General features: G+C 40.0%; 1 protein-coding gene across 1 annotated transcript; it reads right to left on the bottom strand.

Annotated features, from left to right (window-relative positions):
- Window positions 1-639: 639 nt before the first annotated feature.
- On the bottom strand, window positions 640-22,847 carry THBS1 (thrombospondin 1). Its single transcript, XM_006123938.4, has 22 exons — window positions 22,514-22,847; window positions 22,137-22,229; window positions 20,634-21,211; window positions 19,947-20,022; window positions 19,476-19,672; window positions 18,768-18,893; window positions 17,192-17,285; window positions 16,043-16,216; window positions 14,399-14,575; window positions 13,834-14,007; window positions 13,138-13,265; window positions 12,849-13,001; window positions 12,201-12,419; window positions 11,013-11,120; window positions 10,059-10,218; window positions 9,487-9,605; window positions 6,485-6,719; window positions 5,747-5,974; window positions 5,353-5,624; window positions 4,363-4,460; window positions 4,091-4,230; window positions 640-2,988 (listed from the first exon to the last, which is right to left on the bottom strand). The coding sequence occupies exons 2-22, from the start codon at window positions 22,201-22,203 to the stop codon at window positions 2,981-2,983; spliced, it is 3,531 nt and encodes a 1,176-aa protein (XP_006124000.1). The 5' UTR covers window positions 22,204-22,229; window positions 22,514-22,847; the 3' UTR covers window positions 640-2,980.
- Between the last annotated feature and the right edge of the window lie 441 nt (window positions 22,848-23,288).

Raw genomic sequence — 23,288 nt, 5'->3', positions numbered from 1 at the left:
GTGAACGAGAGAATATCTGTTGTTAAACCAACTTCTGTTGGTCCACTAAACAAAACAATCCCCCCCCCCCAAAAACAAAACAATTCACCCTCTTTCTCTCAGACTATGAATGACAGTTTTAAGTTCTCCCAGGCAGTTGTTGCCAGTAAGACTCCCCAGAAATTTGACATTCTATACCAGGTTCCAACAGTAAATCAGTGGATCTCATTAACATATTTTAATGCATACTGACCAACCATGCATGCCTTCATGGAACATACATTCACACTATGGAACACATTTCATCCTATGCTTACCATATAGGGCCATGGTGTCCAACCAGTTCTGAAGCTAGAACTGGTCACACTCAATTGGCCAAATAGCCACATGTAACTAGTGGCTAACATGTTGGACACCATGGGCATGGGGTACAGTCCTGGCTTCTATGGACTTCAATCCTGGCCCTGTTCTATTTTTTAGGAAAATCTTTATTTTCACATCATGCCTGTGCATCTTTGAGATTAAATGGGTGAGTACTATATTAGTTTGCTAGTCTGACTGAGTTGAGCCATCATAACAGAGTTAATATAAATTGACCCATTAATTCAAGTGGCCCATAAAATCAGTGATTAGAAATGAAACATTATTCAAAAAAATATGTAAATATAAATTTTCATATTGATTTATTGTTCCTTGTATGTAAGAAATTTTATTGTACAACTTACACAGCTTTAAAATGTAAAATGGTTTTAAAAGTGTACAAAAAAGCACATTCTTAGAAAATTATGCTATAGCAAAAACATGGGAAGAGAGCAAAAATCTTCAATTCAGTGTGCAAACATTTTATAAAAATAGAAATACTAGCTCTACAGGTAGCACTTCCTGATAAATTACTTAAATAGCGTATCTACACAATTATGAGATTAACTATTAAAATGGCAATAAGAAAAATAATTTATAAAAATACAAGCAATGGTATACAAGAGGACAGAAAAATATAACACAACATTAGAAATAGTATTTGGCATTGTTTCAATGCCATTTTCTTATTGGGAATATACTTTTCTGCAAAAAGAATTGGACTATGTACAGCATTTTTTAAAGTTCTACAGTAGCTTTAAAGTTTGTTAGACATTTAACCTCTGCTTGATCCAAAGATTTCTCAGTCACACAATGAGGTAATATTTGTATGTACGTTTCATCTTGTTAATTTTTCTTCTTTTTTGGAAAGAAAGGTTTATAGGTATAATCATGCTGTCCTTTACATCTGGAACAGCTTCAGTTAACATAAGTCTCACTACCCCTTTCCTCTCCCTGGAGCTCCTAAAATCTCATCTTCTCTGTGAAGCATTCCTACTTCTACAACGACACCTGGATCATTCCAATATGCAACCTGAAACTTCATAAAATGGCTGCAACCCAATGCCGTAGTGACAAGTGCCATTTGCAAAATTGTCAGGGCAGGGATTCTATAGTTTGTCTGTCTTATTTTTGGCCAAAGGTGAAATACCATATACATCTAATGGCACTATGTAAATTATTAGATAGTAACAAATGCTGTCCAGTCTCTCCAGTAATAGGTGCGAGAGATAGGAACTGATAGCGTCTAAATAAGATTTGTGGTTTCTTAAAGAAGTAGAAAGGCAACCTGCCAGGCTAAAACCAATTGCCTTCTGCAAAGTAGTAAAAAAACCAACACATAGAATGCTGACTGAGATGGGGGGAGGGAACATTCCTTCCTTGTGCTCCACATTCTTTAAAAGGAAAGTTGCTCTTTGTAATTAATACATCTCAGCTATATGATCCAAACAAAAAGCTTTCTAAACTATAAAAATCTAGGTTCAGTATAGAACAGAATTAATAAATAATCTGTATTTACAATTGTACAGTCTTGAAGACTTGTAACAATGATTATATGGATAGTCTTGACGCACTTTTTTGTTTTGTTTTATCAATAGTCCTTCAGTCATTGCGACATCCAGGATAAGTAAAATAAATATTTTACATTTTAAGATTTTATCCACAGCCTTCTTCCTCCTCCCAAAAAGTGAGGAGTTCAAAAAAGTCCATGAAATCTGTAGAAAAAGGAATGTTATTATCATTTGTTGTGCCTTTTTAACCATAAAAAAAAAAGCCCAGATGCTTCTTCTTTGAAGACCAGCACAGGTGCTAGTTGAAATGGTGTGCTTTTCAGCACCCTTTTTCATGTTCGCTACATCTGCACTTGCTACATGTGGAAAAAATATAAATCTCTGTTTAATCAGGCAATGGCATTAGATTCCAATTGTGAAGCCCAGGTCTCACCATGCTAGTGCAATCCTGTGGGTCAATCTTTATGCCTCCTTCCCCCAATGGGGTCAGTTTTGCAGTTTCTGCTTTGGACAGTATGGATTAACTTGCTAATATAGCTAGTCTACATCATGAAATAGAACATTTTTCATCACCTGAAAGATATTTAGTCCAAAATATAACAATTTCTCCAAGTTTCCTGGATATAAATTCCAGAAAGCATAGACACCTTCTAGACAAACATGGCAATTTTCTGTTTAACCTTTAGAAGTTCACCCCCTTTCCCCACATATTGAAATGTCTTTAGATTTTAAGTAGTCCACAGAACATCTAAAGATGTCTTATTACAAAAATTGGTACTTGGTGCAACCACCAGTTAGAGGCAGTGACATTTCACTGTGATAAAGAACAAAGCAAATGTCTTTCTTACTGAAGCAAATGTGTGCTTTTTATGATGAAGACAAATTTTCATTCATGAAAAATAATTTTTCCTCTCATTTTAGATGAGGTCATATGTTGAGTGTGCTTTCAATTCCATTCTTTCAAAATCGTTCTTGAGGCAGGTCATGTGTTTTTTGTCCACATTTGTGCAAGCAGAAAAAAAAAAAAAAAAAAGGAAGAATACAATGGTCCCAGGGTTTGTAAAAATTAAACATTTCAGAAGGTGCAATACCTGCATTTTAAAATAGTTTCTGTATCAATAACCTCATGATTATGGATCTGTAGAGGAAGGGGGGAGGAAAGAGAAAAAAATTACTGAATGAATTAAAATCTCTGTATTAATAATAACTACAGTTAGGGACTAATATGCCCCTTTGGTAGCTGTTTCTTCAGTCAGACTAAGAAAGATTTGAGATATGATGGGCTAGGTTTTTGGGTGTGCATGCACACTTATGCAGCTGAATACATAAACCCTGAGCTGTGCATACATTTTGCATGGGTCCAAGCCAATTAGGATTTGTTTGTTTGCACATATGGATACATATGAAAGTAAGAATTTCATGTTGAAGTTTATACACATGCATTTAAAAAATCTGGCCAGGAGTTAAAAAAAAAAAAACACACTAGCTATATTTCAAAGCATGAAGTATATATATTTTATATTTCTCCTAAAATGTGTCCTGCGTTAAGCATCTTCAATGTTTTGCTTTAAGTGGATGGTAACTTATAACAATGCAAAATTAATTACAGGTAACCCCTGACGTATTACTCCACCACATTTACGATAGCTCCTAAAATCTCCCAATATACGTTCAGAGCTCACATTTACAACAGCATATGACACAGCCTCCACGTATCATCCCAAAACAGGAAACGCACGAGGTCAGTCAGACTCGCCAGTCTGCAACTGCTGCTTGAACTGCATGCGTCTCTACCACATTGGTCTTCACTTTTTAGTTATTTTTGTGCATTATTTGAACTATTTACTTTTCCTCCATTTCCGTCATCAATTTTGGTATTTTTAGGGTATGAAATGGGATTCCAAGAATGGAACCACCATTTATAACATTGCGCCTATGGAAAATAAGGGTTCAACTTACGATGGCTCAACTTATGACTGTTCTTCAGGAACCAATTAGGTCGTAAGTGCGGGGGCCGCCTGTAACAGGTTTTCCCCACAAAACTCACATAGGATTTCAAAGAAATCCTTCATGTGGTTCAAGAGCAATATAAGATTATCACAATGTTATATAATACCACAGAATTTAAATTGATAAATTTCATCTTTAAATATGCTTTAAAGAAAATTGCCTCAGAAGAAAACAATTGTTATTTCAATGTACTTCAGTAAAATGTCATACCAACAAGACACCATCCTTACCTCTGCATTCATATTTAAGGTCTGAGAAGAATACCATTTCTTGAGAGAAGACAAATAATCCTAACCGACCGCCAGCATATGTCTTATCGTAGATTGGTCCTGAATCAGCCATGATTTTCTTCCCTTCATACATTACAACTCTGCAAGGAGAGCAGTAATAAATCATCCTTGCTAGCTGTGGTAAGTTTTTAACTTTAATATAAGGCTAACTATTACCAAGATGACATTGCAATCAAATCTCTTCATATATATCACATTAATGGAATGGTTACCTAATGTATCCAGTCTTTGGTCTGTGACTAAGACGCCATCTATAGGCAGTAAAATCTTTCCAGCCTATGTGACGAGGGTCATGCCACAAGGTCCGTACCTAAAAAGGATACCATTATAAATAGCAAACAGTTTGACAATCCAACCACATTTTGAGAAGTATTTTATATGTAAAATAAGGGCCCACAGCTGGACTGTATATCCAAAAGATAGACTGAATCAGAGATGATGGGGGATGTGGGAAGGGAATGTGGTGTCACATTCCCCTCCAAATTTGCTGTTTGGTTTGTACTGAGCATGCTCACATTAATGGAGTCTTTTGAAAACCGATTTAACTCTACTCCTAGACAGGTTCCTATTTTATTATTCAGTCAGGCTAGTGCTGGACATTGAATGTTTCAGGCCATCAGAAACAATGGATAAACTTAGATTCCCTTTGGAGCTGAGGGATCCTACTATGTAGAGCATATGAGTCAATCAAATTTCTACTCAGTAAACGTTTAACTACAAATTACAAGGTGTTAGTTCTGAGAGCCCCTTCCTAACAGTCTCCCCAGAATTATCATGCTTATTGTTAGAACACAAGAATGGCCATACTGGGTCAGACCAAAGGGTCATCTAGCTCAGTATCCTGTCTGACAGTGGCCAATGCTAGGTGCCCCCCCGAGAGAATGAACAGAACAGGGAATCATCAAGTGATCCATTTCCCGTCACCCATTCCCAGCTTCTGAAAAACAGTGGCTAGGAACATCATTCCTACCCATCCTGGCTAATAGCCATTACTGAACCTATCCCCCATGCATTTATCTAGCTCTTTTTTGAAACACGTTAAAGTCCTGACCTTCACAACATCCTCTGGCAAGGAAGGAGTTCCACAGGTTGACCGTGTATTGCGTGAAGTAATACTTCCTTTTGTTTGTTTTAAACCTGCTACCTATTAAGCTTGACCGCAGGTGCAAAAAAATATAATTAACCTCAGATTGAGTTCTTACCTGTCCCGGGGTGTTGCCAGTGTGCCACAGAGCATTTCGAAGGTGCTCTCCAGGACCTGTAGTGGAGTTCACAACTTTGATAGAAAGACCTGAGTATCCCTGAGCTCTGGTTGGTGTTGAGTCCCAATAGGACTGGGTGATCTGCTTCCACATGACTACATAGAAACGGCTGCTAGACTGATAACCAAATACAAAGCCAGCATAGTCATCATCTCTTTCTGTATTGATGAAGAATGTGCCACTGAAGTCCACAGCATTGAATTCATCAAATCCTGGATGAAGAATAAAGAAACCAAGTTTGAAACTTCTGCTGCCTTATGCTGGACCTTAAGCTAAATGTCTAGCCTTTTCTAGGCTACTATGAGGAGGGAGGATCCAAAATGTTTTTACTCACCAACTGCAAGTCCAGGATCACAATTGACAGTCTGTACCAGTTCTTTACCCTGGTGACGAACCACCCAGTTAGGATCATTTTGCGATGTTCCCTTGGGATCCAGGGGAACCATCTGAAATCGACGGAAATCTGTCTCACTGATGTCAACATTCTCAGGACAGATGTCATCAATGTCTGGCACGTTGTCGTGGTCAAAGTCATCTTTGCAAGCATCACCACGTCCATCACCTACAAAAATATAGCTTCAATGACAATTCTGAAAACTCATTGACATAAGTTGAAAATGATGTATCATTAAATTTGCTTTGAAGTCATATGACAATTGAGACTGAAATCTGTTGCAGTGTAGTAGTGGCACAGCCAAAACAAGGCAGATTCTGGTAAGAAGCCTAGAACTGCTTTATATTATCCACCTTGGTATCTTAGCATCAAGAAGAAGTTTTTGAAAGCTCAGACTTCAGTATATATTAAATTTCAGTAGCCATGATTATTAAGATTCATACTCGCTCCCTATCCAAATATTTTTCATTTTGGCATTTCCCAAATTTTATTAATATACTGGGAATCAGCATAAGCTCTGCAGTAAAAAGAGAAGGACACTATATTGGTACTATGTGTACACGTTTATTCTCTTATAAAAAAGAAAAGTTATGATTTTAAAATATATCTGCATGTAATGCTAGACATGCCTTTGTAGAAAAATACAGGTTTTGATAACATAATGTTCATCTTACTTACCATCAGAGTCAGTCTGGTCTGGGTTAGCAACCAGTCGGCAGTTATCTTTGTCATCAGGGATACCATCATTATCATCATCATGATCACAGGCATCACCTTTGCCATCCTTGTCATGGTCTGCTTGATTAGCATTGGGCACATAGGGACAATTATCTAGGTTATTTTGATGGCCATCTTCATCTATGTCCTGATTGTTGTCACATTCATCACCTATGCGGTCAGAGTCAGAATCCTCCTGTTGGAGAAGAGGGAAGGCTTGAAGAACAAGCTTTAAATGCACACCACTGCTGCACTTGAGGATGCTAGCAAGAAAGACATAAATACAAACCTTGAAGGCTTGAATTTAGGCTTGCTATTCACTTAGCAAAAAGAAACTGTTAAATTCTTACACTCTTTTTGCAATTCAGAAAAGGCCAACTGTGCTAACTTCTTTTGAATTACTTTATTAACATTTCACTAACCAATTGCTTCAGGCTTATTTATTTGAATACCTAGGGTTCAGAGAGTAGTATGATTTTCAGCTTTTCCCCAGTATTTGTATAATTATGCATGTAATGTTTCTGCCACTGCAGGCTAGTCTCCATTTATTCCATGAGATCTTCAGAGATCTGGTGTCAATTTACCATTGTATCTTTCTTTTCCAAGCACCTTATGATATTGACTTTAGTATGTACCTCGCCATTAGATCACTCTCTCTGATTAAAAGACTGTTTTGACAGACTGTTGTATGGCTTCAGCTCCATGTCATAATTTTCCTAATTACAAGAAAAAGCCTCCAAAGCCCTCTATAAACATAGGCTACATCTATACTCAACTCTCTTGCACAAAAAAATATGCAAATGAGGTGAAGCAGTGAATATCTCTATACCTCCTTTTTATACTTAATGAGCAGCCATTTTTGAGCAAGGGGCTTTTGTGCAAGAGCCATTTTGGCTGAAAAAAAGCGTCAGAACGGCTCTTGCGCAGAGGGTTTTTTTGAGCAAAAAGGAGCTGTGTAGATGGCTTCTTTTTGTTCAAAAGCCCCTTGTGCAAAAATGACAGCTCATTAAGTATGCAAGTGAGGTGTGATGATATTCATCGTTTTGCCTCATTTACATTTCTTCTTCTACAAGAGAGTGCAGTTTACACGTAGCCATAGAGACTTAGGGTACGTCTATACAACAGTGTTATTTTGAAATAATGTCAGTTATTCTGAAATAACAGTGCACATCTACACTACAAGCCTCTATTTTGAAATAATGTCGAGCTGGAAGACTTCTTACTTTGACTCATGGTAACTCTCATTTCACAAGGAGTAAGGGAAGTCAAAGGAAGAATATTCTTCCTTTGACTTCCTGCTGTGTAGACAGTGCCAAAAACCAAATTAAGCTATTTTGACTTAAGCTACGGAATTGATGTAGCTGAAATTGCATAGCTTAATTCAACTTTAGCTCTGCTGTGCAGACATACCCTAAGTGTTATGTGAGGAGAGATAGTTACTTCCCTTAGAAGTGGGCTATGCCAGGAAAGCCCCCTTCTGCTTGTAGTTTGTATATACACATCTCACTGTTTGCTTAGTTTCTCTAATATGATCACATGGCATCTAGCTTTATATTTGTTAGGGCTATCAAAAGTTAGTCTGACCTGTATTCTTGCACAGACTCTTCAGACCCAGGAGTTACTGAAATGTCAGAGGCCATTTTAACTTACACATTCTGAATTGCTACAAGTGCTAGAATTTAAATTATTTTTTCCTTAATACTCTATCCTACTAGAATACCTACAGGTGAGAGTGTTGTGCATTAGTTTAATACAATTATTCATGAGAACACTCCATTGAAAGCCATAGAAAAAACCTTAAAATTAATTGAATGGACCATGATTTCCCCTATTTCACCTATTAGAAAGTAAATGGCAAATGTTAAGAGATCTAATTTTATAAGCATAATTTAAATCCTTGCATGCAACATTGCCTGGGCAACTACAGTCCTATGCTGGATTCCACTGATTTGCAACAACTTTTCTGAAACCATTCCAATTATGCCCCTGAAGCTATTAATCTTACTACCTTTGACTTGACAGGACTGTACAGGCTTTACCCACCACTCCTGTTGAGCTTCTTAGAGTGAGCAAATTCAGTGGGAGGGGCTAGAAACTCCTCTCACCCCCACTTAATCTTGTAAAGATTAGTTTTGCATATTACTTCTGAATGTTAGAACACACCTTTGAACCTTGACATAAAGAGGGAAAAGCAGGCAGAATTGCCTTTATTGTGTTGATAAATGAAGTCTTTTGAAATGTAGTTATTTTATACTGCTTTAACCTTTGTCTTCCAAAAGGCAAGGTGAGTCTATACAAAATGACATGCAATGCACTAGTTAAGCCTCTGCCCCTCCCATGCCTAAGATCTATAGTCTGTTCCTAGCATACCATGATATTTAGCATACGCCCTGCACTGGTGTCAGGCACCTGGCAAATGTTTGTTTTTTCCTTCAGGGAAAAAAAAACAGCTGTGCGTTCTGTCTCATATTACTCCTTTATTTTGGCTTATTTGGATCAATTTTTTTTAAAACCTGGACTTAACATCTGTGACTATTTGTAATGTACATAATTTTAGTTTCTTGTATAGCATGTTCATTTGACTGCACTCCAGACTGGATAGTAGAATCAATGGGAAGACATTTTCATAGACTGTTTACAATTACTTGTTACTCATGTGACTTTCACGCTGCATTACGAGAGTTACTGCAGTTGACAAGATACATAGACAAATTTACAGACATGAATGTTTCCCATTAAATGCTCAGGACACATGACTTCAAATAAGAGTCCCAGAAACCTCCATTACTCTATTTTTCAGTTAACAGCTAGCAGCTGGGTGAGCTCCCTGTGAGTTATGTTATCACTTAATAAAGGCATCATTTGTCATATCAGCATAGTGTGTATAACAAAGGGTAAAAATGTAATGGTAAATAAGATTTGAACAACAGATACTGATACAGGTCAGAGTACAAAAGCCTTACCTGGTCTGGATTGTGTGCCATAGGGCAGTTGTCACATTGATCTCCAACCCCATCCAAATCTGTATCCCTCTGGTCTACATTGTAGACATATTGGCAGTTATCCCTTTCATTAAGAATGCCTAAAAGGAGCAGAGCAGAGATGAATTAGAGTTTACATAGATCATAATCTCCACAATCTGAATACTGTAAACTGACAGTGGCACTGCAGTAAGTAAATAAGGCTTACAATTAAGTCAACAGTTTCTATAGTGATAAAATGAATTACTGTAGATTATGCTGCAGAAGAGTGGTTTATCTCAACGCCTATTGAGTCTCCTGTTACAGCTATTGCCACTGTGAGTGGAGCTATAAACCAGGACGATCTACTGCAACAAATCATAGGCTCCTAAACTAAATGTGCATATAGCCTTAGTGGCCTGCAGTCTTGACTTGCAACCTGCAGGTGACTTGATCACACACTTGACTTTCTATCTATAGACAGTGGTACCAACAGAGGCAACATATAACTGCCATCTATGCAATACTGCTCTGTATATATGTAGGAGGGTGCAAATGGCAACAAAACACTTTACCATCTCCATCAATATCCACAGCACATGCATCTCCTTCTCCATTGTTATCAGTGTCAGTTTGATCAGGATTGTGATTGTAGGGGCAGTTATCACAGCGGTCACCAACATCATCCCTATCATAGTCATACTGCTGCGGGTTGTAAATGAATGGGCAGTTGTCCTGTAAGAGGAAGGGCAGGCACAAAATGGCTATTAACAAACAGAAAACTAGTTTGGTTCTTTACCAACACAATTCAAATGTATGACATTCAGTTTAGAAAGATCTTTAATGCAAGTTAGGAAAATGCTTGAAAAGTCAAACTAGTTAAATCCTCTTCCGTGAACAGAGCAGAACTAGAGGTTTTTAAAATTACACTCAGATTGGATCCATTACAAAGTGATGTCTGGGAGAAAGTGGAATAAAACAAATATAGAATCTGCAAAAACAACATGCACCTTACTTAGGAACACTGGCTGGTATTTCAAAGCCCTTTGCATCTCAGCCAAATTCACTACTGGTATAAATAGTAGAAGCGATTAAGTTGCTGTCAATTGCAGCAGTAGTGAATTGTGACATTCTGAAAACCTTGGTTAGGCTGCCATTTAAAACAATTAGAATTGTTGCTTTATGAAAGTGAGGAGTGGGAACAGGAGAGTTAGCTATCTGCCATGCTGGAATGTTAGTGTATACTTGCTGAAGCTTTAGCTGTCTCAAGAATGCATGAGACTATGAAGGAATAAAGCATGAAGAGAAGAGTCAGTCAATCTCATTTTCAAACTCAGCCAGCTGCAGCTAGTTCCTGGAACTACTGAATATCCAATTGGAGTTAGGCATCTCTTTTCAATAGTTAACTTTCCCTTCAATTTCCTACAACCTTTTGTTAAGATTAAGGTCAGAGGCCAGGCCTTGACTGTTGGGAGTGGAGAAAGAAAAAGCAGCACTAGGAAGGGCATGAATCTTTCATGTAGCATTACCCTGTCATCTGGAATGTTATCATTATCATCATCATTATCACAGGCATCACCAATTCCATCCTTATCATAGTCTTCTTGTCCAGAGTTGGGAAGATTGGGACAGTTATCCTAGAAAGGAGAAAGTGCAGAAGTATTATCATCCTTGGTATGAATGCCATCTTTACTTTTTTTAAAAAAGTGAACAGCTAGAAGTAAACAGCATAATTACAATCTCATTTACTGCATTCTCTCAGTGTAATTCTATTGATTTCACACACTCTTCATAACTACTATGGACCGTGGATAACAATTTCAAAAGTCACTTAGGCTTTTCTATACTGGCAATTGAAGGTCAATTTGTCATTCCCAGGTGCTTAACTCTCCCACCCCAAGTGACAAAAGCTTTGCTGCTTACTGTAAATGGTGCTTTGTCAGCAGGAATGCTCTCCTGCCAACCAACCAAAAATGCTGCTGCTCATAGGGGGTAAAGGTTTTGTCTGCACTTTTGTTTATGCTGTTTGACTTTTAGTGACAGTGTAACATATCCTTAGAAGCCTAAGGGCCTCTTATTTTTGAAGCTGGGACTTAGACACTTTTGAAAAAAAAATCTTTATATCTTTTTCTATGACCTTTGAGAATGTTTATGGGTGGCCAAAAATAGGCTTTGTAAGAACTTATACGTGGTATTTTTGTAATTACTGTAATGGTCAGAATTCCTGTATGTTCCAGGCATGACTCAACTACTGTAATAATAGGTTCTGATAATCTGGAACTTTTCTTTGGCATTGCCATTATATCCCTGAAAGGATATAGTCTTATCTTGCACTGGAGATAGTTTAAGCAAAATACAGGACTATGTAGCACTTTAAAGACTAACAAGATGGTTTTTAGATGAGCTTTCATGGGCCAGACCCACTTCCTCAGATCAAGACCACTTGATCTGAGGAAGTGGGTCTGGCCCACGAAAGCTCATCATCTAATAAACCATCTTGTTAGTCTTTAAAGTGCTACATAGTCCTGTATTTTGCTTCAGCTACACCAGACTAACACGGCTACATTTCTATTACTATTGGAGATAGTTTAATACCTGTAATTAGTCAGAGATTGAGTCATAAGCCTTTAAAACATTGAGTATTTAGCACATTCCTTAGTTATATACCAAGGCAATTTCTTAAAAAAGCAAGCAGGAGAACAGGGGAATTTGCTTACTTTTTTGCAGTGGTAAGTGGCATTGGCAACACAGACAAGGTCCTCATTTGGCCATCCATCTAAATCTGTATCTTCACCACAGATTATGCCATTGCCAGCATAGCCTGGTTTACACTCACAGCGGTACATAGGATCACTGAAATGGCCAAGGTAGTTGCACTTGGCATTCTTGTTGCAGTCATGAGTTCCATCTGTGCATGGATTACGTGGCTTGCAGACCTAAGAGACCACACACATACAAAGATAATAAGTCTGCTGCAAAAGAGTCTCTCCCTCATGCTTCCTGGATATGCAGCTAAGGCTAGAGGAATGTATAGCTGTTCATGTACAGGTATAAATAGTCACATGTTAAGTATTTACATAGTTTCTTTATTGGCAACATTTCAAAAATGTTTATTCCCCCAAATTCATGACATTCACACCTTTCCACAGCTTTTAAAAGGCTAAGAAAGCACTGCTTTTAAAAGTCATGTTACTGAAGCAGATTATATGCTTGTACTATGCTGGTCTTTTACAATAACCTTTATTTTCCTAAACTATGAAGGCTGGTCAAGAACTTGCTTTTTCTGAGAATTCAGAATGTGCTTTAGAATATTCAAGGCTGGTGGGTGGTTTTATAAACCAGGAAAATTTTCATCTTGGGAGTACCTGCTTGTTAGCTGTGGCATCCTCGATACCTCGACCAAAAGGCTGTGTTCCAGTGAAACGTGGTGGGCAAGGCAAGCAGTTGTATCCAGGTTCAGTGTTTTCACACCTGTGCACTCCATTGAGGACAAAGCAGGTATCAGGAACCTCTTGACACTGAAGTGAGAAAGATTGGAGTATGAGGGAAAATTAGAGATTTTTTTTTTTAGGGGATTTGGACTTTTAACTTGTAGCTTAGTGTTTTGCCCTTTATTAGAAGAGAGACTACAAACAAGAACTCAAGCTTTCTGACCTCATCAATATCTTTGCATTGAACACCATTGCCATGGTAACCAGTGGGACAGGCACCACACTTCCAAGAACCATCAGGGGAACTGGTGCATGTCGTTCCAGCAAAACAGGGATTAGACAGGCAACCATCTGAAACACAAGATTGAATCACAGTAAACTTCAACTATTTAAGTTGTCTGTTAAGGGGTTGGCTATCCCCAACATGTGAATTGAAACAAACAGTTTGGAGGTTCTTTTAGAGGAATATGGCAGCATTTCAGTCTTAAAAACAACCTCACTAACCAAAGGAAAAATAAAGGTAAAATTCTACATGTCAGGGACTTTAGATTGCCAAATTAAAGTCAGTCATTTGATTCAGTTGCATTCTTCACTACAGAAAGGAAGTATTGTCTAATAGGTTGATCATTGGCCTAGGAGTCAGGAATTCTTTCAGATCTAACCTCAGCTTTGCCACTGACTTGTGTTGTCCTGACAAAGTCATTCAGATAGTCTGCCCTCAGTTACACAACTAGAAATCAAAGAAATTTATACTTAAATCATATCTTACTCTGGTATTTTAGCAATGTAATGTAAGTCAGAATTTGACTCTCTTCTTTTAGTTAAATGGAAATTGACTCAGATGGTGTAATTTTTGCACAAATGTTTGAAGATGCAAGTGCTGCTTAAAATACTATTTTTTTTAACTAGAGTTACTCACCAATTGGACAGTCGTGCTTGTTGCAGACCTGCACTCCTGTGGCGTCACCTACACAGTCCTTCCCACCATACTGAGGCTCAGGGTCATTGCAAAGACGTCCACGTTTTTGAATACCTCCTCCACATGTGACTGTGCATACATCCCATGGAGACCAGGGTCCCCAGTTTCCATTTACTGCAGAGAAAATCCATGGAAAACGTAAACATTCACAGAATTCATTGTAAATTCAGCAAGATACTACTAGCTGCATATAAGTACTGATGCACATATTTCAAGACCACCGCTGCACTTGGACACTATGGAAGAATAAAGGATAGAATGGTGTACCTAAATTTTTCATTTCTGAGTTTTCTAAAAAATTAGAGCCTGAGTTTTATTCAAACTAACTTTTAATGTATTTTGTCTTCAGTATTTTTTAAAAATATGAGATTTTACATAGTACTTGATTTAACAGGAGACAGTGGTCAGGAATAAGATTACTGTATACAAAAACTTCTAGCTTAAAAGGTGCTTGTTGCTTAAGCTAAACAAAGAAAGAAAGAGTCTATTTGACCCATTTACTTACTTGGGCAGGGGTCTTTCTGGCATGATTTGGTTTCCCTTGCCTCACCCTCACATGGTTTGCCATTCATCTGTGGGACTGGAGAGTTGCAGAGACGGATTCTAGTGATCATGCCAATGCCACAAGTAACAGAGCATGATGACCATGGTGACCAGTGGCTCCAACCACCATCCTGTTTGACTTCAGAAAAGACAAACTTATGTTACCATCTGAGATTTTCGAGCTCTTTGAGGCATGTTAGCAAAGTGCCTAGAAAACTTTTGGTACTGTGTGAATGACAGCATTAAATACAAACCCCAATTTTGCTACCCCACCATGATGGGTAGAGATTTAAAAATGAAATGCATGTTGGCCTGAGATTTTGCTATGTTTAGTTCAGGCCCAATGTCAAAAACAAACATTCATGCTGGCTTCCACTGCATACATTTCAATTTTGATAGGAGTTTTAGTAGGAAAAAACAAAAATCTCAGGAGCTTCTAGAGCAGAGCTGGGCAAAATATGATGTGAGCCACATCTAGCCTGCCAAGCTGCTCAATCCAGCCCACAAGAAACTCAGAAAGCTCCATGCCTGCCCTGCTCACACTCAGCACTCAGGAAAGCCAGCTGTAGAGCCATACGTGTGTTTGAATGCTGAGAGCCCAGGGGAGGGGGCAGAGGTTTCTCATACTGCTCCAGCCCCCAATAGTTCCTATTGGCCAGTTTCTGGCCAATAGCACCTGCCTGTTTGCAGAACAGGCAGCATGTGAAGTGCCCCCTTCCCCCAGGCTTACGGTATTCAGTTCTGATCAGTAAACATGGTCCCAGCAGCTGCCCTGAGCAAGTACGGGGGCTAGAAGATCGGGACCCTGGAGGGCTTCTGGCTGGGATCCAGGTAAGGTGCCTCTGGCACCACAGCCTCCCCCTCCCCCAACCCTCTACTCCCCCTCCATGTAACCCAAACCTTCTGCACCCTACACCTTCTCAGACACTACATCTCCTCCTATACTTCTCTTCAGGACACAACCCTCTCTCAGACCTTGCACCCCAGTCTGTTGTCCCTGGCACAATTCAAATCCCCGTTCTCCCCGCCCCCCTGCACGCCTCTGCCAGGTCACAACCTTCTCCCAGGCCCTGCACTCCCTCCTTCTGCACCTCTCCCCCAGGCCAGAATCCTCTCCTGCAGCCATACCTCTCCCAGACCCTGCACCCCAATCCCATGTCCCAGGTCACAACCCAAACAAACCCTTGCAACTCTACCCCAGATCACACTCCCCTCCCAGACCCTGCACCCTTCCTCACACTAGTCTTTTGGCCCTAGGTAACAATCCCCTCCTTCACCCTAACTCCCTCCCAGATCCCACACCACAGGCTCCCTTCTGCACCCAACCTCCATCCCAGACCCCCACACCTCCTCCATTAATATAGTTGAAGAGTGTGGTCCTCAACCACTTATCAAATTCTTGGATCCCCCCGCCCCCAATCAAAAATTGCCCACCCCTATTCTAGAGCTAAAAAAAATCAATGTTTTGTACCATTGGTAAGCAGCTTATTGTGGTTTAAATCATGATTCTGACTCGTGGTAGCTTAATACTTAAATTACAATTGTAGAAGCCAAGGATAGGCTCAGGTAAGGTTTCACAATTTGTCTAAGCATATGAAATACTTACACCTCTTATCGCACTCCTGAATGTGGCAGGTCCGAGTCTGTACAGAGGAACCTTCACAGCGATTATTGAGACTGTCACAAGAACGACCTCTTTGTTGAACCCCATTTCCACAGGTCACAGAGCATGAAGTCCACTCAGACCAAGGGGACCAACCATCTTCTGCATAGTCACTGGCTACAAGAGAAGTACATTTCTGCTTACAATGTGAATAAAAAATGTATACACTATGTTTAAATCCCTTTCCCACCAAGAAATCAGAGGTTACAATTATGTCATTTGCCTTCCTCTTAAAAAGCATTTCAGCATAAACTTTAAAGTCTCTGGGATGCTGAATTGTCTCAGTGAGAGACAAGCACAGAGGAAGACAAGGGCAACACAGCAGTTTAATGATGTTCTTTCCTTTCATAAGAACTCAGTTCACTGGAGGACCAGATTAGAGTTAGGTGAGGGCTGCATGTATGTTCTGTTTTTGCTTGTCGTGAACAATTAGACTATTAGTGGAGTTGCTTGGAAAAACTTCAACAGAACTATTTTCTGTCAGAAAATATAGTTCATCAAAGTCAAAATGCTTTGCAAAATCGTGTTGATTCTGCCAACATTTCATTTGATAAAACCCTGAAAAAAGTTCCAAATTCAGAGGATTTAAAAGCAGGATTTATGTTTGATTGGTATTAGGGCATTCCAGTTTCACTACTGATCACATCAGACTAGATCTGTCAAATGTTCTAAATAGTGTGGGCTTTTGAGGGACTGTCAAACTTTTTATGAGGCATGTTTCTTTGGATCAGTGCCATAAAGAGGAAATTCAAAAGAAGGTCACCATATCTGACATGTCCACTTTTCTTTGCAAATATGTACTAGGATCCAAGTCTGGTCCCTCTGAAGAATGATCATGTTTCCAGAATCACAGTGGCCATTACTTTGATAAGTGATTATTAGAATTTAATATAGCTAGCTTACAAACAATAGTCTATTTAGGTTAGGTCTACATGATCATTTGAGTATCTCAGTTAACGCAAACTAAGACTAATAGTTCTCTGGTGGTGTAATTCTATACTCACCTGCTTACATTTTAGTATGGTATAGCTAGGTAAGAGAGACAATACAGCAGATTATGGCAGAAATATCAAGCAAGCTGTAACTACTTACGCCAGCATCGTGGACAGCACTCCCCATCAGGAACAGTAGCATTAGAACAAGGCATGAGAGGGCAAGATACTTTCCTGCATATAGTGGCAGAGTTCTACAAAAAAAGAATCACCACTAAATTTATGATGAAACTTTAGTTGAAAAGGTCAAATGCTAAAGATAGTTATCTACTGAACTCACAAAAGATTCAGTAGTAAGTCTATTACATGAGACTCCTTGTTGTAGTCAATAGTGGCTGTACCAATCCTTTGTGGACTATTTTTCCGTTATTCTTTAGTTACTTTTCAACCAAGGGTGGAAGTGTTTTAGAATTTGTAGAAGTTAAGCAAGAGAAACTGCCAAATGTCTGAGTCAGATTCTGCTACATAATATCCCAAATATGTCAAACTTTAAAGACACTAACAAAGAATTTGAAACCAGCTTTGTCATGTGTTAATCTGAATTTAAATTGATTATATAAAGTGAGTTGAGTGGAGTTGGCTCAAAACCCAGAAACCATAATTTATAGTTAGATGTGGCTTTGATCTCTGAGCTGAAAGCAAAACAAAAAAACTCCACCAGAAGACTGAATGAGAACTAAAATGTAGTGTATACTTTGGCTTCTTATGTTTCTTTTAGGACAACAAGCCTTCTGAGTGCTATAGTTTTAGAAACTAATGAAGCAAATTGTGACAGCTACCAATATTCGACAATGAGAATCACAATGTCATTAGCTGAGTATAAGTTTAAAAGAATATTCTGCCCTACAAATAGTCCATTTATATCTAATAATTAAGCCTTTAGTTTCCAATTTGAATTGGGTTTTGTAGATTTGTACTCTGAAGTGTTTTTAATAAGATATAATTAGGATTTGAGGAAAGTCATAAAAGGAGTTTTTAAAAAGAGGGCTGGGGAATTATAGTTATGATGTTATTCAGTATTTTAGGATATTTTATAGTACTCTGGAACAGAACATGTTGAAGAATGAATTCCTTGTACAGTTTGGTGGTAGTTTTGGCTAGCAGTTACCAACTTTATGAAATAATCCTTCTTTCCAGTCTGCAAAATGTCTGCAAACTCAGTGGCATGAACAGTTTCATTATAGAATCAAGATTTTCTTTTATTTTTGAATTAATCTAGTGAAAAGCAAGGATTCATTCCTATTCATTTCAGTTAGTAAAAGGTGCAATTGAGTACCTAATTTAGACCTCAAGTATTTCAGGGAGGAAACCTGCTGGCTACTATAAAGATAAAATTGCTGGAGTGCTGAAAACTTAGTTTACTTTTTGGTTTATGTAAACTAAACAGAGGCATTCCCCAAATAGCTAAAATAGACTGGTTAATGGACAGTTATATCAGTTGCATGATTTTAGGCTACTCCCTTCTACAATGCTTCTTCAGTAGCATCAAATGAAAGCTGCATTTACAGCACAACTACCACATCATTGATACTACATGGATCTTTCAAAAGATGATACAGTATGCAGTACCTAGTTTTGTGTAGGATTCATTTTTTCTACATAATAAACATAATTTAGGCAGCAGTTGCTAAAGCCGATGCATTATGTTGTCATGTTGTGAATTGTAAAGTCTTTACCTGGCAAGTACATTCAGTGCAGCTATCAATAGTCCACTCTTCTTTGTTTTTATGCAGAATTCCATTATGAATGCACACTCCGGGAGTGATCTGGACTACTTTGGCAATCAATTCGTTTTCTTCAGTCTTAATGGAACAGAAAAGTAAGAGCATTATAGGTGACTTCTGTACTAAGCTCTCCTTTGTCTCTACACATGGGCTGTGTCTAGACTGGCCAGTTTTTCCGGAAAATCAGCCGCTTTTCCGGAAAAAACTTGCCAGCTATCTACACTGGCTGCTTGAAAATCCGCAAAAGCACTGACTTCCTACTGTAAGAAATCAGTGCTTTTTGCGGAAATACTATGCTGCTCCTGTTCGTGCAAAAGTCCCTTTTGCGCAAAAGGGCCAGTGTAGACAACGGAGATTTGTTTTGCGCAAAAAAGCCCCGATCGCGAAAATGGCGATCGGGGCTTTTTTGCACAAAAGCACGTCTAGATTGGCCATGGACGCTTTTCCACAAAAAGTGCTTTTGTGGAAAAGCGTCCGTGCCAATCTAGACACTCTGTTCCGAAAATGCTTTTAACAGAAAACTTTTCTGTTAAAAGCATTTCCGGAAAATCATGCCAGTCTAAACATAGCCATGGAGTTTAATCTACAGGTATTAGAGGCAAGTTACCTAGTATTTGAGCGAATTGTAATGAAGACAACTTTGGATTTCTTGGCACTTACCACTTTGCGCACTTTGTCTTGAAGGATTGTCACCATGGACCGCAGTCCTTGCATTTCTACAAACATATTTGTGAGTTCTTCACAGGAGAAGCCACAGACTGCCTGGACATCCTTTGTTTTGTGGCCAATGTAATTAGTGCGGATAGCTGGGCTGGAGCCATTGATGGGATTGTCCAAGGTAATGATTGCATTAGTAGCTAAAAACAAAAACAGCATATGCCCATTAATATAGATGCACACGCAATGTTACAAGTGCAAAATTCATCATCTAAAGTGTGCATAACACCTGCTAATGTAGCTGTCACCAAGTCCATTTATTTATCTATAAGCCTGAAAAAATCCTGTATTTTCTTATACAATAATGATTTTCATATCAGCATACTTTCACTTCTGTCTCAACTTGTCTTCCTAGCATGCTGAGGAATCCTATTTTTAATAGGTCAGTAGATTCAGAAAAAGTTGTAGACTTACAGCTGGAGCAACCTTTGTTCCTTAGAATGGCTTCCAGGGTTGTTCCAAAGACAAACCGCACATTCTGCAGCACTCCCTGTTGGCAGAGGGAAAATGACAGTGTTTTGTAGAAACTATAGGGGAAAGACGTGTAATTTTGCCCAGGAAGCCAGTTTCAATTTCAACAAAAGTTTCAAAGGCACTAGAGTGAGGCATATGTCCAGAATGCTTCACTACCCCTTCTACCTGGTGATAGCAAGTCCTGTGTCTGAATACTCTTTTCACCAGCTCTCAGTGTATAACAACTCCACAGATGCACAATGTCCTCTTTTCCTCTATATTCCAGGCTTTATTTTTGTTTACTAAAATTTGCTAGACAACTGTTTATCTGATCAGTGTAGTAGGGTCAGAAACTTCAAGTTTTTCTTGTAGTCTGAGAAATTTCATCAGGTCTCATCTAAAACAAGTCTAGAGCTTTAAAGAGCTTGGGATTTGAAGAGGATTTTCTGCAGTTCACTTAATATGCAAATAGATTGTGGGGACTATTTATATTGAAGGTGGACAATTTTCCTGCACAAGCTGATCAGAACCCTCCTCTTCTCATTACTACTCTTTCTCTAGTGGGGGTAGGTTTGGACGTTGTGCCTTTAAGGGTTTCTCTCATTGAAGGAACCCCATGAAGATGCTGACTGAGAGAAAGAGTCTTACCTGGAAGTTGTCATTGACATCACCCTTGGCGATGCGGAGCTTGGCACTGCTGGCCAGGTCTCTGGTGAAGATGTTTTGGATGGGGATGTCCAGTTCAGCATTCTCCATTTTCTCGCACCCTACATACAGCTGGGCCCGGTCCTCCTGCACGAACAGGGTAATGTTCTTCCAGTGGCCAGTGGCTAATAGGGCATCCTCCACTGAAACCACCTGCTGCTTCCCATCACCAAACAGGCTCAGATCCAGAGTGCCTGCTTTTCCATTAGACACCAGGTTGAAGATATGGCCCGAACTGTCCTTGCGCTCCACAGCCAGTAGGGTGCCCCGACTCTTCTTGGCCTGCCGGAGAGTAGCCAGCAAAATGAAGCCCTTTTCAGCATAGATGGCATCCAGCAAATCTTGGAACTTGTCATCAGGCATGGCAGGGATGCGGCTGGCATCCTCAATGCGGTAAGCAGGGCTGGAAGGCTCAGGCCCCTTCACCAACTGCACCCCAGTTGCACGGCGTCCGGCTCCTTTGCGAGTGAAGCCAATGAGTTCGAAGAGATCAAATACACTATTATCATCTCCCCCAGACTCTGTGGAGAGACCAGAGTAAGCATTGTGAACAAAGATAGAAAGGGGCCAAATGGCTGTGCAACCCCTGGGATGGGGGAGCAGTCAGGTGCTGGGGGCTGAGAAAGTAGCTCAATCCCATTGTGAGCTGGTGTTCACTGAGGCTGAGTAGGGACTTTTAATGGAAGTTGAAGATCAGTCCAATTGGGTGGGGAGCTGATATAGCAACAATGCAAGTATGGGCAGCTATGAAGCTAATGCAGCCCTGTAGGGGGGCTGCTGTACAGAAGGGCATGGTGCATTTCTGTAGGGATGCTAGGAAGCACATCCTGACTTACATACAAAGCTAGCTGGACAATAGTGAGTGGTGTTTTGAGTGCTAATAGAGGAGGCAGCGAAGCACATCAGTAAGAACAAGGGGAAGAGAGCAGAGTGTCCACCCCATCAGATCCCATTTTAAAAATCTAAAGTGAGACTTTCACTGATTACCTATAGAGATCTCAGTTAGTACATAAATAATGTTTCTATATGGTCTGAGGTCTATGCTGAGACATAATGCACAATACAGGCCAGATAGGGGACAATGCCAGATTGCTTCTTTTAGTTCCTCAGCTACATTTTCCCCATGCATAATGTGGAAAGGTAGGTAAACCATGCTTTGCTTTGAAGTCCTTGAGTGTTCAGTCCTTCCTTGTTTGAAGGTTACATAAATTCTGCACAGGAGGAAATAATTTGCTGTTCATAACCACTAATCTGAATATTCCCCAGGCTAATGCATTTTTGTGGGCTAGAAATATCAAAGCAGCTCTTCATCACAGTTTAAGGTTTCATTCCTTCAAAGTCAACACCAAAGATACCAGATTTCTTTAAAAAAAATCCTGACCATTAATATTTACCCAATAAATCTCTTTATAATTGCCAAATATAGAATGAAGTAATTGTTTTTACCTGGGATCTGGTTTGTTGCATAGACACTTAGCATTAGGAGGAGAAAAAGTCCGCCTGATAGCTCCATGGCAAAGACCAGTCTTCAAGACAAACCTTCGAAAAATAAAAGAAAGTCTCATCCTCATTACATCCAGAAGAATTTTTGGGGGAGTCTGAGGCTGGCAAGCAATAGGTTTGTCAGGTACCCTGAAGATGAAAAGTATTGCAAAGGGCTAAGGCGCGAGCAGCGGGACTATTGAGGAGGACGTGTAGATAGATACACAGACCCCTCCCCTCCCATGAATTTCAGTTGCGTTTCCCCCCCCCCTCTTTAGATTTTGTCTTTTACAAATTACATGAAGTGGCAGGGGAAATTAAAGTGCTGCTTCTGCACTTACCTTTACAGGGAAAGATGCTGAGACCTTAAAGATAACCCCGGGGATGAAATATCTCCTGCAGCCACTGAGTGAAGAGCGATCAATATCCTTTGGAAGCCCTTGGATTCTCCTGACGACTCTTAGGTGAGTGATTGTCCCCTAGCGCGCTAGACACACACTCAGCAAAGCCCCAGCCCGAGCAGTGTCAGTGTCCCTGGTGCTGGGGCGCTGGTGTTCCAGGAGCAGTCCGTGAGTAGCCGCGAGTCCCGGTTGGTGGATCGGCTCGACAGCTGCTTGCAGCCCCCGCAGGTTTCCCTTGGCGCTCAGCCTCTGGCCAGTGCAGTGAAGCGGCTGGAGGAGCCGCTCTCGCCTTTAAGGGGTCGCGCACATTCCTGAAAGTCCCGCGGGCCAATCAGCAGCGACCGGGCAGGAAGCGGGCTGGTGTTTATCCAGTTACCTCACAACAAACGAGAAACAAACCGCTCAAAGGGGGGGGGGGGGGGGCAGGGAGGTGATCACACTCCAGCCTCAGTTCTCTACGCCCAGCACGTGGTAGGCAGAGGGCTCTGCCCCTCGCTGTGACAGACCTGTCCTGCCTCATTCGGGGTGCAGGGAATTGCTGGGAGTATAAACCGCCTGTGACCAGCCGGGCACTAGTTGGAATGAGGGAGAGCAAATTACCACCGGGCAGCGATGGTTTCTCCAGTCTGATTCCGCTGCTCCTGTTCCAGGAGCTAATCTCCTGATGTGATAGTGCTACAGTAACCGTGCGCTATTAACGCGTGTTCTTCACATT

This window comes from Pelodiscus sinensis, chromosome 4 (genome assembly GCF_049634645.1).
Source record: "Pelodiscus sinensis isolate JC-2024 chromosome 4, ASM4963464v1, whole genome shotgun sequence".
Taxonomy (NCBI): Eukaryota; Metazoa; Chordata; order Testudines; family Trionychidae; genus Pelodiscus; species Pelodiscus sinensis.
The sequence above is the reverse complement of the archived record's forward strand: the minus strand, read 5'-3'. Positions and strand labels throughout refer to the sequence as shown.